General features: G+C 37.1%; 1 protein-coding gene across 1 annotated transcript in view; it reads left to right on the forward strand.

The window, feature by feature from the left end:
- Positions 1 to 549: 549 nt before the first annotated feature.
- LOC130911161 (suppressor of tumorigenicity 14 protein homolog) overlaps positions 550 to 20,063 on the forward strand; it is a 57,519-nt gene continuing 38,005 nt past the window's right edge. Inside the window, exons 1-7 of the mRNA XM_057828937.1 lie at positions 550 to 856; positions 5,284 to 5,443; positions 13,236 to 13,366; positions 13,432 to 13,669; positions 13,746 to 13,781; positions 18,419 to 18,653; positions 19,908 to 20,050. Of these exons, the coding sequence (XP_057684920.1) occupies positions 815 to 856; positions 5,284 to 5,443; positions 13,236 to 13,366; positions 13,432 to 13,669; positions 13,746 to 13,781; positions 18,419 to 18,653; positions 19,908 to 20,050 (985 nt within the window). The 5' untranslated portion in view covers positions 550 to 814. The remainder of the gene's footprint in view (positions 857 to 5,283; positions 5,444 to 13,235; positions 13,367 to 13,431; positions 13,670 to 13,745; positions 13,782 to 18,418; positions 18,654 to 19,907; positions 20,051 to 20,063) is intronic.

Here is a 20,063-nt window from a genome sequence, read left to right on the forward strand (position 1 = left end):
CCATTAGTTCCCATTTTGCAATCCAGGTATTCTTTGTTCCTATTTTTCCATCACAAATTCTCCCACATCCAAACTGAAACCTGATGCGTCACTGCTAGGAGAAGTTGAGTCAGCACAGGTGAATCACTTTTAAATTCAGGATTAAATCACACATCCGATACCGAAATAAACCACATGACAACTCCGGTTCTATATTTAGCCAGCACCAGTTTTAAAATCAATTAATCCGCGCTCAGGTGCCCAAATTTTGAAACACTGTAAATCCGCGTAGAAAAGTAGTCCCTACTTATTTTGGAATCTCACGTCACAAAATGCAGTCCTGTCTCAAATTGTGCACGTTTAGCGTTCTTGAAACGTGAATGCATCTTGTTAGAGTCGTTTAGTTTGTTGTTTTACGGTTAAACCTGCTGTTAAAAGGTGTAAAAGTGTCGTTTTGTAGTCCCAGGTAAACACGGAAGCACAAACAGGTGCGCGACACGCCCACTGAAACCTGAATTTACCGGAAGACTTTTTTTTTTTTTTTTTTTTTTTTTTGCCGTTTCACTTCATACCTGGTCGTTGTAGGACACGCCCGGTCGACCTATATACGCGTGACACCTATAGACATACACATAAAACTGAGTTTTTACATTAAATACAACATTGAGAGCGTTTGAATTGAAAGCGTTGCAACTTCAGGAAACCTCGGAGATTTGAAAGCTAATCACGAAAGAACACAAAGGGATTGAATAAGGAGGAAGAGGAGGTTAGCAACAACGACGACGGCGGATCTGGTGTTTTTATTTCTACTTCCTATTTAACCCAGACAACTTTAATGGATTACATGGACAGTGGTCTGAGGTACACTCCCACCCAGGTAAGAAGTCCAGTTCTGATTCGCTTTAAATCAATGAGCACTGACATTGAACTCACCTCTCCCGTGACGTCATTACACACATTTCTCGGACATCTAAAATTCCTTAAAACGTCACTTATGCTCTTAAAAATGAAGGTTAACTCTGGTTTTTATTCTGCCAAATGTCACAACAGGTAGAATTTGACCCAAATAGTTAAGAGTCAGAGTTAGTCAGGTTAGGTAAGGCAATACATGAGTTTGTGTACAGTAAACACTAAATATGTGCTCAGATGCTTTGACATTTTGGTCCCAATTGGAGTCAGGAAGCCTTAGTGGAGGTTCAGACCCGATTCTGAATTCCTCCTGTTCGTCAATCCTTGTTGGAACTTGTTCCTGGAGTCCCTGTTGCAGTGACTCAAACACCAGAACGCCTTCAAAATAAAAATAATTGGATGCAATGATTTGCTCATGTATTCAAGACTCAATCCAAATTGTCCATTTGTGAGATGTTTTCATCCAACAAAATGTGTCCACGTTATTAGCAGGGATGTAAATGATCAGTTTCTTGACGGCGCGATACGATATTTGACGATATCATCTGCTACGATCTAAAAAATGATGTTGATCGATTTTTTGCGTTTCCGTCAATTTATTCGTAAGTAATACAGATCTACTAGAATCTCCCAAATGAAGCAAGTGATGCTCGCTGATTTTTGCGATGCTAGCAATGCCGCTAATTTTATTGCTCGTCGGTGTACCGAAAGGCCAAAGGTTTTGTTTTGTTGGCGTTAACGTCATTCCTGGTGAGTTATCTTTTTATTTACTGATGTATTGTGAAGGAAAATCCATAATGAATTTGAAAAGTAATACATGTTAACTTTCAAGAAATTAGATCGTTAGCCAAAAACGTTCGTAGCAATATGGTAGGGTAGACAATTCCATGTTTTTCATTATTTTTGTTCACAAAGTGAAACTACTGTAAATTTCAAAACAACTGCTTGTCAGTAAATCATTGCATTGACAGTAGTGGACGTTCAATCCAATATGGACTGGGAAAGCTGATTTTTTTCTTGTTTTTGAGTGTTTCTTTTGAAATGTTGTTCCGTATCATGATTTAGTTTTGCGTTTTACGTCTATTGACTCGGCCAAGAATGGCAAAATGCCTTTTTTCACTGAAATGAAGGCGTTCATGATTGCTTCAAATTTTTGCGGGTAATCATCACAAAGTTGTTTTGTTGCGCTCCTCGGCTCGTTTCCAGCAGGTCTGACTGGATATGACTTGCTGAAACCTCTTACTATCTCACCCCCAAGAGGAAAGCTCAGTAATCGTGAGTCACGCATCAAATTTCTTTAATTTCATGACCGCGCACTGAAACTGTTGACAATTGGAGTGACTGACGTCACCGAAAGATGGTTTTTCGGTCCTGTTTTGTCTATTTGGAGATGCTGGGTTTGTTGGTCACCACAGGGGTGAAGACATTCTTTGAATACGCAAGCAGAGACTTGCTGGTGCTTACTTTCTGTTGGGCAATCAACATAAACACTGAGATTGGAGAGTTCAATTGGATTGGGAGCGTAGGCAATTTAGTTCAGTTAGTGCTGCAACGATAAATCTATTAACCCGAGTAAAGTGGTATGAAAAAGTACCTGAACCTTTTGGAATTTCTCACATTTCTGCATAAAATCACCATCAAATGTGATCTGATCTTTGTCAAAATCACACAGATGTAAAAACAATGTCTGCTTTAACTAAAACCATCCAAACATTAGTAGGTTTTCATATTTTAATGAGGATAACATGCAAACAATGACAGAAGGGGGAAAAATAATTAAGTGAACCCTCTGCCTAAGGAGACATAAAGAGCAATTGAAACCAATTTTTACCAAACATTTTAGTTCAGGTGTGGGCCCAATAGGAGTGGGAACGTCTAGGTACCTCACGATACAATGCGATATGCGCTACAAAGTTCACGATAACGATGGTCTGACGATATGGCGATGCAACGATTATCGATACATTGGTCAGGAAATCATTCGAGGATATTCTACAAACAACTAATAAACAGAAAAACAAGCTTCTTCTGTAAATTGGAATGAGTTTATCGTGAGTAGACGTTCAATCCGTTTGAACTGGGAGGGATGGCAGCGAATGAACGAATGTTGTCTGAGGTAGCTAATTTTCGTAACTGACCAGCCTCATAGTTGGCAATATTTATGCGAAATAAATGCTACCTGCACGGTTTCTTTGCTTTTAACCAAGAATCGAGACTTTTTTATGTCCATATCTATGAAGAATTTGGGGATATAAGCATTTATTCACTAGAATTTTTGCCAGAAAAGCTGCCTTTACGTCAGGCGGTCGCTAGCCTCATTCGCCAACATAGTAGCATGGTGCTTCGTCAATATACGTAAAATAAACGCGAACTGTACGGTTTCATTGCTTTTAACCAAGAATCGAGACCGTTTTACGTCCATATCTATGAAGAATTTGGGGATTTAAGCATTTATTCACAAGAATTTTTGCCAGAAAAGCTGTTCACGCCAGGCGGCCGCTAGCATCATTTGCTAACGGTATATTGTGTATAATGATAATACAGAGATATTCTATTCTATAATAAGTTGTGATTGTGCGTAGAATTGATTAAATATCTATTTACATATTATTTATGATTGATTCTGCATGTTTTCCTCAAGTATTACGTTTCTGATGTTAAATTAAGTGATTTATTAGCTGTTGAAAACAGTAAAAAAAAAAAAAAAAAAAAAAAAGATAAAGATAAATAATAAGTTGCTATTTTGGTCAAAAAACGTATATGTTAAATATTGCTATTGATCCTGAAAATATAGGTGATTGTCTCTGCATTTGGTGATTTTTGTACATCTAGTGTAAAATCTGAGACTTTTATAACCATTTTAAGTTGTGTTATACCTATATAGAAAATAATTAATCGGGATTTTATAAGGGAACGACTTTGAATTTTTGATGCCGCTTTTAAGTCAGTAGCAGCTTTGATTTTGTAAATATTTGAATTTGAAGTTTTTGAAAAGACGCTCCCTACGAATGGGCCCCGTTTCCTGTGCCATGTCAATAGGTTATGAAGTCTATGTTCAAACTTACTAGCTGATAGATTAATTAATCGACTACTAAAGTTATAGATAGCTACAGCCCTATGTTAATGTGTTGAGGATGTTCAAGTAGTAAAACCTACACAGCCACAAAACATGCAAACGCCACTGGGGGAAACATCACCCGTAGATGGCAGTGTCGCCTTGGGGTGGGAACCTCCGGGTATCTCACAATACAATTTGCCTTATAAGGCGGACTTAACGATTATCTCACAATATGGCGATCCAGCAAATATAGATGCTAGAAGGCAGTGTTGTTTTTGGCAGCCCTTTTAATTTTTGTCTTAGTCTTTTGGACGAAAATACTTATTAGTCTTCGTCATATTTCGGTCATTTCAAAATGTTTTCATCTTCGTTTTGTTTTAGTCAACAAATTTACATACAAATTTCTAGGGCTGCAGCTATCAATTATTTTAGTAGTATTTTAGTTTAGAACTAGTTAGTTCGAATAATCAAGTAATCGGATTAGGAACATGAATAATAAAAAATACCTGAGCTGAGCCTCAAGCGGTAAAAAAATAAATAAATGTGGATCTATGTACAACAAAAGAACAATTGGCTAACTTACATAACAAAAGTCCGCTAGCATAAATGCTATAAAATTCTAACTTTTTTTTACAATGCTCTTAACAAATGGTTCAGACACATATTCCCACAAAAACGGCTAAATATATTTATGAACTTTAATTTACAAATGAATTAAAAACATTAGCTCAAACAAAAGCTTACGTTGGTCTTAACAGGGAGCAGTTGGCTTCAGCCATGTGAAATTAGGCAGACCAGAGGGCAGTGTATCCACCTTAATCAATAAAACGAAATGCAAAATAAACCATTACAACACCACTTTAATTAAACGAATACTCGAAGCAACAAAATTTAATTTGAATATTTTATTCTAATCGAATACTCGAGTTAATCGATTAATTGTTGCAGCACTACAAATTTCATCTAGTTCCAGTCGACAGTTATGTTTTCGTCTTTAAAATCCAAAGTTTTAATCCAAAACTATAAAAGTTTTCCAACAATTTCGAATGAAGATAGACAGACGAGCACATATTGTAGTGTCTACAAAGACATCGCCAACTTTGTGATGATAATACACACCCAGCAGGAAAAGCAGCACATTATTTTCAATGAAACTAAGAAGAAGAAGAAGCCACGAAATGTAAGTTAAAAAAAATGAACGAATCATTCGCTACCGGACCTCCCACTTCAAATGGATTGGACGTCTATTACTGTCAATGGCAGCCGCTGAGCCCGATTGGCGCCGGTATGATATAATACAGTCTTAGTTCTGACTCACTTTGCTAACTTTTTACCAGGACAAAGACTGGGACGCTGACGTTCAGTTCCTGCCGGCGTCGGACAACAAAAAGCTCGAGAAGAAGAAAGGACCGGGCAAGGTGGGCGCGGTCATCGGAGTGCTCGTCTTATGCGCCGTCATAGTGTTGATGGCGGGCTTGTTGGTCTGGCATTTCCATTGTAAGTGTGCGCCGTTTTGAATCATGAACATTCACCTTCACCCCTCTTTTTCTGTATTGTATTTGGGCTATACAAAGAAGGGGGGAAAATTAGGACTACGAGAATAAAGTCGTAATATTACAAGATTAAAGTCATTATATTACATATATTTACATTGTGGAATACGCATGGAATTAGTGCGGCTAATTTAGCTAAATTTGTTAAATAGTACTGGCTGAAAGCTACAACAAAGCATTCGTATAAATCATAATATTGATAATAATTTGATGTAGCTGTGCCAAAAGACTAAGGCTTTCCTTATTTGTAAAACCGGTTCCAAAATACAAACAAGATGCTATCAATATTGTTCAGTTCAGTTGAGGAAGAGAAGCGCTATATAACGGCCGTGGTTGCTAATTTAGCTAAATTAGCTGCACTGCTTCTATACATATTATGTAAAGATACCACATATAATGACTTTTTTTCTCGCGATATTACGACTTTGGTCTGGTAATATTACTACTTTAATCTCTATATTACGCTGCATTATGTCTTTTTTCTCGTATAACATCTTTTCTCTTGTAATATTACGTAATGTTACGTAGTATCACGACATCTCATAATACTGTATTTCGACTTTGATGATATGACGACGTATGACTTCAATCTCGTAAATAACATTTTTGTCTTGTAATATTACGTTTATTGATTCCCATAATATTATGACTATAATCAAGTAATATTATGATTTTAGTCCCGTAGTATTACGCTGTTTCACGACGTTAACTGTTATATTACGACTTCATTGTCTAATACTACAACATCACTTTATTCTCCTAAAATTATTACTTTAGTCTCTTAATAATACGTAATGTTACGTAGTATCACAATATTAATCTCGTAATTTTTTTCGTAATTCATGATATTTATTATTAGGATTTTGTAATATCTTGTAATATGTTTTTTATCTGGTACAATGACAACAAATTACTTAATGACAACAAATTACTTAATTTGTATATTACGACTTTTATCTCGTAATATTGCATAAAATTTTTACATTACGTCTTTTTCTTACAATATTATGACTTTATTCTCATATTACATTTTTAATTTTGTAATATGAAAACGTAGCACTTTATTCTCATAATATTACAACATATCACTTTATTCTCATACTATTACAACTTTAGTCTCGTAATATTACGTAATGTTATGTAGTATCACGACATTGACCTCGTAATATTACGACTTTAAATTCATACATTGTCATATGATGTGATTAATCTCAAAACATCACGATTTTTTTCTTGGAATATTAATTTTTTAATCTCATCACACGACAAAACTATCACCTTATTCTAATAATATTAGGACATTAATCTTGTAATATTACATAAAATTATATTACATGATGGCTTTTTTCTCATAATATTACGTCTTTTTTCTCATATTACTTTTTTCATTTTGTAATATGACAATGTAGCACTTTATTCTCATCATATTACGACTTATCTCGTAAATTGCGATTTTTATCTCGAAATATTTCATTATATGCCTTTATTCTCATAATTTTGCGACTTAACTCTTGTAATATTACGTAAAATTACATAACATTTTTTCTTTTTTTTTCTTTTTCTCATAAGGGTATGTAGGATTATGGCTTTAATCTGGCCATATTATGACTGCAATATCATAATAGGACATCGCATGACATTATTCTTATAATATTACAACTTTAATCTCACAATAATACGACTTCACTCTGGTAGACATATTCTTTTTCCTTGTGTGGCCCTAAAACTACTGTGGTGTTTGGGAAACGAATATCAAAGCCCAGAAAGAATAAACAGAAATAAAAATACACATCACAAACTTTTTCTTCCACTAAGACGCTTTTGATGAACCGTCAGAAAGTTGAGCCCTTTTTCTTCATGCGTACTCTTATGACGGAGGCGTTAGCATTGACATCGAGCAATCCCAAAGGATTCCTAGACATCACAATGAAAAAGAAGAAACGGATGCCTTTTTATTTGAAAACATTGTCGTTTGAGCGCTTTACGGAGGTGACTTCTCGTGTTTTGAAAAGCTTCCTCGGCTTTACAGTTTATGTAAATGTGCATTTAAACCAAAAGTTGGACTGTCAATTAAGGGTGGGAACCTCTGGGTAGCTTACGATACGATTTGCGATACAAGGCTCACGATAATGATAATCTCACGATACAACAAAACGGAAAAACTAATAAACAGAAAAACACGCTGTTTTTGTCCTTCTGTGAATTGGAATGAGTTTATCACTAGTAGACGTCCAATCTATTTCACTTCAAACAGATTGGACGTCTTTGGCTGACAGTGTTAGCCAATGCCACGCAATAAGTTCATTTTGGGGCATTTCACGTCTTTTTCTGATGAATTTCGTTCACTTCCTTTTCCTTTTGGGGAATTTGCATGTCACTTCCTGTTGATTTTGGGTTACAGAAAAGAAAGCAACTCAAGAATGAATAGAAAGTGACTCAAAATTAAAAGGAGGTAACCTGTAAATGCTCACAAGGCACTGGCTGTGAATGCTCTGGTTTCAGTGCCATTGACATAACTAGACGTCCAGTCCAGTCAATGACAGTCAGTGAGCTAGCGTAGACACTACAGGTGGTCCCTGGCTTACGAGCGACCAATCACATAAACTCGTCCCAAGTATTCGACCACAATTGAAAACACACAATAAACAGTACAAAAAGGGGTTATATACAGCCTCTGGATGCTTCACAAGCAACAAATGTGCGCGCAGGCTGTCACCTCTGTCACGGCTGCTATGTCTGTGCGTGTGTGGGATGGGCGACGCATCTGTACATGCGCTTGCTTCCTGTTCTAAGTTTCCTGCGCCAAAATAAAGCACGCATCACAAAACAAGAGTCGTTTAAAATTTAAAAAGAAAAAGAAAAAAAATAGACGAGACTCAGGCGTCGTAAAGTCGAAATCACGTAAGTCGGTTCGGTCGTAACCCGGGGATTACCTGTATTCTAATGCAGTGTTTTTCAACCAGTGTGCCGTAAGAGATCGTCAAGGTTGCCCCGAGAAGTTATCCAATATCGCATTTTTTTTTTTTTTTTACGTCGTCGGGCGGAGTTTGTAACAGACACTTCCTTAAATGGTGTTCCTCCTGACATCCACCACGCGGTGGCGCTGCTTTATTTACATTGAATATGTTCTTCTTCTGTTGCTGCTTACGTTTATGTTGGAGTTAATCTGCGAACGCATATGTGCGAACCGCTGAGCTCCCGAGTGACGAGTGGTCAAGGTGGATTTATTTATTTATTTATTTTTTTGTGAATAAATGTGCATAAGTGGAAGCTTCTCCCCTTTTTGTTACATTTATGCACGCATCCTACCTACCGCGCGTTTCAAGTAGCAGTAGGAAAGGAGTACGTAGGTAGAAGGTTGCGGTCGTGTGCAAATTAGCAATGTATTGCTCGTGTCGCGTTCAAGAACTGCTCAGATTGCTGCCTGCGAAAATGTGGACCCCAGCACGTCTACTGTACATCATTTGATTAGAGTCAAGTGTCAATATACACGAAATTGTTCATTTCATCCATATTTGAGACCCTCAATCCGCCCCCTGTGTTTTATTCCAACACATTGTTGAGGACAGCAAGGTAGCTGATGGCTAGAAATCCGAGCAGTTCTTGAACGTGACGCGAGCAGTTGCATTTGCTCTCGTTTCAAGACAAGTTGATTGGCTATTTTGTTCGCCTCCATTAAAACAGAGAAAAAAGGCAACTTTTTTTAAGAAACACTACAAAGGTAAAAGAGCAAGCCCTTAAAGCCAGTTAGCTTGTTGCTAAACTTTTTGCAGAATCCAAAAAGAGACAATACTAACCGCCTGCAAAGCCATTGTCAGTGAGATGCTTGCCCCGATGCACTTAAAGACATTTCTAAAGTCCCCCTGCCTGACAATTCTGAGCTTTTAAAGCCTAACTGCTATTAAAAAAAATAAAAACAGAGAGACTATGAGCTGTTGAAGAAGATTCCTGCCAGGATATCGACTTTGTGTTTATCCATACAGGCTCAAGTTTCACACTGAGTAAGTATAAATATTGAGAGATTATTTTATAATTAAATATACTGTACAGAAAATAATTTTGGAACATTTTTGGTTTGTGATGTGCCGCGACATTTTTTTCCAATGTAAAAACGTGCCGTGACACAGAAAAGGTTGAAAAACACTGTTCTAGATTTTGGTTGCAACCGATTGGTTTTATTAAACAGAGACACCTTTTTAAAACGATATATCAATTGTTGGTGGGAACATATTGATAACCTTTTGAGCTACAAAGTAATGCGATATACAGTATCAACTTTTCGATATGTGTTCGTACCCTTACTGTGGATATTATCTAAGTATGAAACTGCTTACCGTAATTTTTAGACTATACGCCGCTACTTTTTACCTTCATTTTAAATCCTGCGGCTTATAGTCCAGTGCGGCTTATTTGTTGATTTATTTGGGTTCATAGGTAACACTTTATTTGACAGCAGCGTCATAACACTGTCATAAGACTGTCATAAATATGACATGACACTATCATGGGATTGGGCTTATGTCATTAAGTGTCATTCGGCAAATTAGGTCACTAACTCTTATTTATATCCAGCTGGATCATTTACATCCATTCAAAAGTGAGACAATTTGCCAGATAACACAAAATGACATCTGTTATAAGTAGGGCTGTCAAACGATTAAAATTTTTAATCGAGTTAATTACAGCTTAAAAATTAATTAATCGTAATTAATCACAATTAATCGCAATTCAAACCATCTATAAAATATGCCATATTTTTCTGTAAATTATATATATATTCTGTAAAATAAATTGTTGGAATGGAAAGATAAGACACAAGATGGATATATACATTCAACATACGGTACATAAGAACTGTATTTGTTTATTATAACAATAAATCAACATGATGGCATTAACGTTGATTAACATTCTGTTAAAGCGATCCATGGATAGAAGGGCTTGTAGTTCTTAAAAGATAAATGTTTGTACAAGTTATAGAAATTTTATATTAAAACCCCTCTTAATGTTTTCGTTTTAATGTGTAAAATTTTCCATCAAAAAATAAACTAGTAGCCCGCTATTGGTGATGTCAATAATTACTTGCACAATGCTCATGGGTGCTGAAGCCTATAAAATCAGTCGCACCCAAGCGCCAGCAGAGGGCAGCAAAACTCCATAAAACACAATTAACAAGTGGGCATTTCACTCTACTGTCATTTAAATCTGTCTGAGCGGGACATGTGCGTTAATTGCGTCAAATATTTTAACGTGATTTGTTTAAAAAATTAATTACCGCCCGTTAACGCGATAATTTTGACAGCCCTAGTTAGAATCATTCATTAAATGCTCATTATGGTGTCATGACATAATTATGATTGTCTAATGACAGTCTTGTGGCATTACTGTCAAATAAAGTGTTACCAAATACCATAATTAGCAAGTAATGAAACAACTGTCACAGTAACTGAAGAAATAGTTAGCACAGAACATTAGTTTTGATTGAATTTACATCTGTAGCGCTGCAATGCATGCTAAGAGGTATGTTGGACAACAACAGTGTTGACAGCGGGTGTCAGCAGAGGTTGACTGTCTCCCCCAAGGGTGCAGTGATGGCCAAATGAAGCTTCTTGAAGCAATGAAGCTTTGCAGCCAATTGGCTCAAAGCTTCATAGTGGTTCATTTGGTCTTATGACAGTTGTATGATGCTGCTGTCAAATAAAGTGTTACCGGTTAATATCTTTTGGTGTAAATATCCCATAATACAGTAAGGACAGCTACAGCCTATAGTCAGACGTGCCTTATAGTGCAAAAATTACGGTATGTTACAGTATTCAAAGGATTTTGACAAGCTTCAAATGTCTTTAAACTCATCCAAACAGTTAACATAATTGTTTTTTTTTTTTTTTTTTTTTTTTTTTTTTTTTTCTTCATTAATCATGGCAGCCTTTTATTTCATTCAGATCGTTACACTATCTAAACCAGTGCTTCTCAATTATTTTCTGTTACGCCCCCCCAAGGAAGACGTAAATGTTTCGCGCCCCCCCAAACTCTCTGCCACCACTGTAAATAGTATCATTTGTCTATAAAATTACTATTATAAATACGCATCTGCCTAACATTGTGTCCTTTTTTTTCCTAATAACGAAAAAAAGTAACAGATCAACTTATAATAAAGTAGAACTTTATTAACATCGTTTTGTTTGTAACAGAGAAGACGACGCGCATCAATTTGCCTGAATTAGAAAAAAAAAGTCCCATCCAAACTAAAAAATACACTCAAGTTACATTTTTGACCATTTGATAAAGAAAAATAAAATGTAATAAAATCAGTAAATAATAACAAATTAAAATTGATTAGAAACATTCACTCATGAGGACAATATGCCAAAAAATTTGATCGGAAAAACAAAACTGAATAAAAGAAAAAGAAAAAAAAAAAAGTGTCCTTGGACAGAAGGACAGTTTTTATTTTTGTACCTCCTTTGCAATGGTGTGGAGTTATCTTGCAATGAGCATGCTAACAATGCTAATTGGTTTACTGATATTACACTGACAAAACAGGACGATTGTTGGAAATATTCGGCCGTTTTCGCTGAAAAACAATCAAGCTTACCAATGAGATTGGGGTCTAATGTCTTTAAGTGGCGTCTTAATTGTTTTGGCTTCTGGCTGTCCGCTATAATTATTTTTAGACACAGTAAACAGTGGTCTTTCCTCATTACCCACTGTATTAAAAGTCAAAGCTAAAAGGCAAACGGCACAAAAAAAGCGCATTCCCGGCGGCCGAGGTAGAACCGTAGGTGAGGGCGGTCGTCGTGACGATCCCAAGCCAAAAATGGCATTTCTCGGGCGGCGACGTGAGAACCGGCCGGACAAGACAGTGGGTCGCTGCGTGAGTCCGGTGTTCTGCCAAAATATTCTACATCGGCGAAACGTCCTACATTAGTCGAATTTGACACCTAAAGTACTACCATGCGCTCTAAACTTGTTTTATTTAGATGCATACAGGAATAACGTACTAAAAAAATGCCTGCAGAAAATACTTAAATGTAGTTATATCAAATAAGGACGGTTTAAACACGCTACGTGACTAATGTGGTCAACTGCTTCAAATCTAACACAAAAAAACACAATGGTTAAAAGTATGAGAGGGTAATACATGCAAAAAGTATCTTTGAGGCTGTGAAAAGGTTCTAAATAACTAAATAAAAACAAAAATAGTGAGTAATCGCCGCCTCTAACCGATGTGCGCATGCGTGTGAATGCATGCGCAAGCGCCCTGAGCATTGTGTAGGACGTTTCGCCGCGTAGTAAGGAATGGCCGAACACCTGTCGGAAAACGGCTTTCGAAAACGGCGGCGGCGCACTGCTCTTCATATCTGTTTTCTGTGTGTTCTGAGTGCTCTTCCTTAGTTCAAAAATACTGCGCGCACTCTGAAAATGAGAGCGCCACTGCCACCCACTGAGTGGATGTGCAAGTACACTTTATTCCAGTACAGCAAAAAAAAAAAAAAAAAAAAAAAGCATGTTCCCCGAGGTCACATGCGCCCCCCCTGGCATCGCTCTGCGCCCCCCCAGGGGGGCGCGCCCCACTATTTGAGAAGTACTGATCTAAACCAAGATTTAAAAAAAAAAAAAATCATGATAGCAGTCAGACAATATTGGAAAAAAATTGTGATACATTTTTTTTGCCGGAGTTACCCTACGTTATTCTGCTGTTAAAAAAAAAAAAGTTTATCCATACGTCCTCGCAGACCGTAAAGACGTGCGCGTAAAGAAGATGTACAGCGGCTCTATGAGGATCACCAACCAGGTGTTCGACAACGCCTACGAGAACACCAACAGTTCCGAGTTCAAGGCTCTGGCCAAACAGGTTAAGACGCAGGTATGATGATGATGATGTAGTTTTTTTAATGAACCACCCTCACGGTCATCTTGCATTTTTGGCAGCTCAAAATGCTCTACAGCAAAAGTCCACAGCTGTCCAAATACTATGTGGGCTCCACCGTTCAGGCTTTCAGCGAGGGTAGCGTGATCGCTTACTACATTTCTGAGTTCAGCGTTCCCAGCGGCCAGGAGTCGGCGGTGGACCACGCCATGTCCACAATGGATAAACTGGTGGAGAAAGAGCAGCGCAGCATCTACAGGCCGGGAAACTCTTTGCTGCTGGAGGACGTCATATCATCGGGTACGACCGGTTGCCTCAAAAATTTGCTAGCTAGCAAATAATTGCTACTGGATTGATTGTGTTTTTTGTTTTACAGAACTTGATTCCCGGTTGTTTTCTACGGAATTCAGGAGTAAGTCTGCTTTTTTGAATCTTTTTTTTTGTTCATAATTAGAGCAGGGTTTACCCTTTTACTTTATAAGCCTGGCAGCCCCAAAATGTGTTGATTTTGGAAGTGTCACAAAAATCAAAAGGAAGTGACCTATAAATGCCAGGAATTTCAACAGGAAGTGACCTGGGAATGTCCCAGAATCAACCAGTGACCCATATCTGCCTGAAAATCAATAGGAAGTTACCAATGAATGCCCTAAAATTGGCAGGAAGTGACACATGAAGGCCCAGAAATCAACAGGAATTGACCTAGGGATGCCCCAAAATCGACAGGAAGTGACCCGAGGGAGTTTACCTACCAGCAAGTTGGATTGCCCCAAAATCAATAGGAAGTGACCTGGGAATTCCCCAAAATCAATAAGAATTGATACTCAACGAGGAAGTGATTTGGAATTGATGCTAAATCAACAGCAAGTGACCTGGGATTGCCCCAAATTCAATAGTAAGTGACCCGGAAATGCCCCAAAATTAAAAGGAAGTGACCTGGATATGCCCTAAATTAAATAGGAAGTTACCCATAACTGCCTGGAGGTCAAAAGGAAGTTACCAATGAATGCCCTAAGAAGAGACACACAATGCCTAAAAAATCTAACAGAAAGTGACCTAGGGATGCCCCAAAATCAACAGGAAGTGACACCAGGGAGTTTACTAGTGCTGCAAGGATGAATCGATTAACTCGAGTATTCGATTACAAAAAAAAAAATTCAAATTAATTTTTGTTGCTTCGAGTATTCGTTTAATTAAAGTGGCATTGTAATGGTTTATTTTGAAAGTGTTTGCATTTCGCTTTATTGATTAGGGTGCATACACTACAATTTGGTCTGCCTCATTTCACATGGCTCAATCCAACTGCTCCCTGTTCAGACCAACGTAAGCTAAGTTTTTGTTTGAGCTCTTGTTTTTTAATGCATTCATAATTTAGTTTATAGGCATATTTTTTGTGGGAATATGTGTTTGAACCATTTGTTAGGAGCATTTTAAAAAAACGTTAGCATTTTATAGCATTTAAGCTAGCGGAATTTTGCTAGGTAAGTTAGCCAATTTTTCTTTTTTTGTACATAGGTCCTTATTTATTTTATTTTTTTATACCGTTTGTGGCTCAGCTCAGGTATTTTTCATGTTACTTATTTGATTACTCGATTATTCGAACCAACTAGTTCATCGATTAATCGACTACTATAATAATCGATAGCTGCAGCCCTAGAGTTTACCAGCCAGCAAGTTGTAATGCCCCCAAATCAATAGGACGTGACGTGGGAATGCACTAAAATAGGAAGTGATAATCAACGAGGATGTGATCTAGAATGGCGTACCGCAAGCAACACGTCCCTTTTGCTCATTAATATTCATGACGTTAGCAATTGTTGCTAGGCGGGTCAACCTCCTGTTTGTCCCTAATAGTAAATGCATGGAAATATTGTACGAACGAGATGTATACTGAGCTAAACCTACGAATTCTGTCCGAAAATGATGTCCCTGGTGCCAAATTCACTGTTAAAGATGTGGAAGAACATACAAATGTTCAGTTAAAGAGATGGCTTGAGTGTCGAGGGCTGAAAAAGACGGGGGGAAGCCGACGTGATCCAGCGTTAGCTTTTCTGTTGACACCTTTTTCTTGTGTGCATTGCCTTACACCACTGTCAATGACACTCCTTTTTCAGCAATCTATCCTTTACCACCATATGCCCTGTCTTTCTTATATATCATATCCTCTGGTTGTCTTACGTCTCTGACAGTTCTTGGGGGCAATTTACATTGCTATTTTTGTGTAGCGATCGCAAATGCTACTCAGTGACAGCCAACGAACATTTTTTAATTTTTTCATTAATAACAATTTTTTTTTTTTTTAACAGAAAAGGTAACAGTGGCAGTCAGATACCATTTTAATGTTTTTTTCAGGTCATTCATTGTCAGACAGAAGCAGCACGGCAAAAAAATGCCACGCTAAAAAATAATTAAAAATATCAAAATATTCGTCCTCTGTAGGGCCATGGCTCCCAACAAAATGTTTACTGCATATGAATGTGAATGGCTTCACCTTGCTGGTGTTAAACTGGTCTTTTGGACGTCCGCACAAGTTAACGTTCTATTGTTCACATTTTTTCCTCCGAGTTTTTGGTATCGGGAAACGTATGAAGAAAAAAATCCTTCATATGTCGTAATGTCTAGAGTCGTTTCTATAAGTTCCATAACAGCAGTGTTTCATCGGCATGTTCTTTTTTGAAAGATTACCGGAGAAAACAAGCAGAAATAATATGAATTGTATGCGAGGGCGTGTCTATAATGACCCACTTCCGCGTTACGATGGCGACGTCACGGTCTAACAATAGCATTCGTGCGGTACGCTATTGAAACTTAATCAATAGGAAGTGACCTGGGAATGCCTCGAAATCAATAGGAAGTGACCTGGGAATGCCCCGAAATCAATAGGATGTGATCTGGGAATGCCCCGAAATCAATAGGAAGTGATCTGGGAATGCCCCAAGGTCAATAGGAAGTGATCTGGAAATGCCCCAAAATCAATAGGATGTGATCTGGGAATGCCCCCAAAGTCAATAGGATGTGATCTGGGAATGCCCCAAAGTCAATAGGAAGTGATCTGGGAATGTCCCAAAATCAATGGGAAGTGATCTGGGAATGCCCCGAAGTCAATGGGAAGTGATCTGGAAATGCCCTGAAGTCCATAGGAAGTGATCTGGGAATGCCCTGAAGTCAATAGGAAGGTATTTGGGAATGCCTCGAAATCGATAGGAAGTGATCTGGGAATGCCCTAAAATAAATAGGAAGTGATAATCAACAAGGATGTGATCTGGAATTGAAACTAAATCAACAGGATGTGACCTAGGAATGCCCAAAATCAGCAGGAAGGGACCTGGGAGTGCCTCGAAATCGATAGGAAGTGACCTGGTAATGCCCTAACATATACAGGAAGTGACCTCGGGATGCCCCAAAATCAACAGACCGATCAGCAAAGCATCCCCAGGCAATTTCTTGAGAAATTGCATGTTCTGAACAAATTTTTTGTTTCCATTTCATTCATTTCTAAAGGTACAGTGGTACCTCTACATACGAATTTAATTCGTTCCAGGACCTTGTTTGTAAGTCGAAATGGTCGTATGTCGAGCAGGATTTTCCCATAGGAATACATTATAATTCCATTAATTCGTTCCAAAGCCTAAAAACATATACTAAATTCTTAATAAATACTGCTGGCACTGTTACAAATGGCAATTAAACATAGAAAAACAAATAAGTTATAAATAAATAATTCAGAATAATATAATAATAAGAAGAATAATTAATAATTATTCCTGTAAATAATGTAACGAATCGGATTCTAATATGGCGGACACTTTTTACTGTCCCTGAACGCACCGCGAAGTGAGATAGGTCGGTGCGGTAGAGATAATACTTTCGTTTTCTTGAGAGCAGTCAACTGCTTAAGACAATGGGCGTTTTGTGTTGGATAAGTTCTTAAATTAATGATAAAAACGTGACGAAGCTGGCGATTTCCTTGGCAATGTTACCACAATGATAATTTTCACCTTAACTTATAAATAGTGGCGAACGGTGGTCGGAAGAGGACCACGGAGCTGTATTGTTGAGCCAGTTCAGGCTTTTTACTGTCCCTGAACGCACCGCGAAGTGAGATAGGTCGGTGCGGTAGAGATAATACTTTCGTTTTCTTGAGAGCAGTCAACTGCTTAATGGGCGTTTTGTGTTGGATAAGTTCTTAAATAAATGATAAAAACGTGACGAAGCTGGCGATTTCCTTGGCAATGTTACCACAATGATAATTTTCACCTTAACTTATAAATAGTGGCGAACGGTGGTCGGAAGAGGACCACGGAGCTGTATTGTTGAGCCAGTTCAGGGACACGCACCCCAAGCTCATATTTTTCTATAACTTGCATCTTCATTTCAAAGGTAAGCATCACTTTTTTCCTTGTTTCTCCAACTGTATCAACTTTTTTTGAAAACTGTGTTGATTTCTCACACAAGAAAATCCACCGTGCGTTCGTTTGCAGTGCTGTCATGTCGTCGTATTTCGAGCAACTCGTCGGATGTAGAAACAAATGGCGGCTCAAATTTTACGTCGGATGTCGAAAAGATCGTGTGTCGAAGTGATCGTATGTAGAGGTACCACTGTACTTATGAATTCTAAAAAAAAAAAAAAAAAAAAAAAGAAGTAAAAATACAATAATTAATTAAAAAGTATTACATTATGAATGATGTAAAAGTTTTTCATCTTGTCAAAAATAGTCACTTGCCCTGGAAAAGGTTGAAGCACAGCATTAACTCATTTACTGCCATTGACAGTGCTAGAAGTCGAATCTGTTTTGACTTGGCTGGCACCTCCCAGTCAAAACAGATTAGATGTCAATCGCCGTCAATGTCCCTGAAACATGATCATTCACCGCTAACTTTTCTCATTGAAATAGATTGGACGTCTGTCGCAGTCAGTGGCAGTGAATGAGTTAACATTCGCACAAAATGTATTTATCTCACGAGTTTTAATCAATATACATGTTTTTCAGGGTTTTTATTTTATTTATTATTTTTAAATATCTTTAAATGATTTTCGTTTCATGTCTCAAGAATTTTTTAGGTTTTCCGAGCACACCAGGACGAATCACATCGGGCAGATAAGGTCCCCGGGCTTCCCCGACAGCCCGTACCCACCCAACACCTTCATGCAGTGGCAGGTTCGGGCCGACCCAGGCTACGTCATCAAGCTGGACTTCGACACCATGAACTTGGAGGAGAACTGCAGGAACGACTTCGTCAAGATCTACGACTCCCTGGTGGCCATAGAAACCAGCGTCGTGCAGGAGTGAGTTTGGAAATGACTTTGTAGCGCGTGGAGGACCTCTGCTGGTTATATGACGTCCCTACAATACATATGTTATATACAAATTATGTTTCTGATCGGTCATGACTATATATAATGCTTTTAAACTGGATAACTGAATTGAAATCTATTTAAATGTGTAAATCCCAAACTAAACAATACGATATAAAAAAGTACAATACAGTATACAAATCCAATATTTAATAGAGTAGCAAATATTTTGTTAAAAAAAAAAAAAAAAAAAACACATAGCCATTTTTAAAAGTACTATATATTATTGTCAGAATTTCATGAAATATTAGTACAACTACATTAATAAAAAAGGCAAAATATGTACGTATTTTCAAAATATTTGTTCATTACATGGTATTTCATTATATATTATATGAAAATACAAGAAGTATATAAAATGATTTTTTCATTTTGTTCATCAGTTATGAATTTACTTAAATTTTTAAAGAGTGAAAACTTGTTTAAAATAATTTTACGTAAAGTAAATGTTAGTAAATACTTATAATAATAATTATATATATATATATATATATATATATATATACTGTATATTTATTAATGTAATTATTTCATAATGTATTTTGTAAATTTGTAAATCCAAAAATATTTATATGAATTTGAGTTAATTTCATTATTCACCAATTGAAAATATTAGTAGAAGTAAAAATTAGTATTTTTCATTTTCTTCATTAATTAATCATAAATAAAAAAGAATTTCCATTTTATATTTGTATAATTATTTCTTGACATTTAGATAGAAAATTAAGATAGAAAATAGAATTAAAAAAAACAACAACAAAAAACATTTTTTTATTGGATGAACTGGATACAATTTATTAAAAAATATATATATATATATATCTGTTTATTTCTATATGTACTTTTTATCATTATTAGACTAGAAATATTAGTGTTTTTTTTTTTTATTAAAATGAGTCAAGTAAAATTAAGAAAAACAACTTATTTTTCATTTAAATGAACTGACCATAAGTAATGCAGTCATAGTAGTAGTTATTAGTGAATATAAGACTTTTGACTATAGTGTAATTAATCATTATTACATGAATGAGTTTATCACTAGTAGAAATCCTATCCACTTGAACAGGGAAGTTAGCAAAAAATGGTCGTTCATCTGCCGCCAACCCTCCCTCCTCAAACGAATTGGACGCCTATCACCGTCAACGGCAGCCAATGCGTGAACTAAAAATTCCATTTTGTCTTCAGGATGTGTGGCTACTACGCCCCCAGCGAGCCTTTAGCTTTCCTATCATCAGGCAATGTGATGCTGGTCACTATGGCGACCAACCAAGAGAAAAACTACCCGGGCTTCCGAGCGCAAGTGTCGCAGGTGCGACGCGGCAGCACCAGTAGGAAGCAACG

The sequence above is a fragment of the Corythoichthys intestinalis genome, unplaced genomic scaffold, assembly GCF_030265065.1.
Source record: "Corythoichthys intestinalis isolate RoL2023-P3 unplaced genomic scaffold, ASM3026506v1 HiC_scaffold_23, whole genome shotgun sequence".
NCBI classification, from domain to species: Eukaryota; Metazoa; Chordata; class Actinopteri; order Syngnathiformes; family Syngnathidae; genus Corythoichthys; species Corythoichthys intestinalis.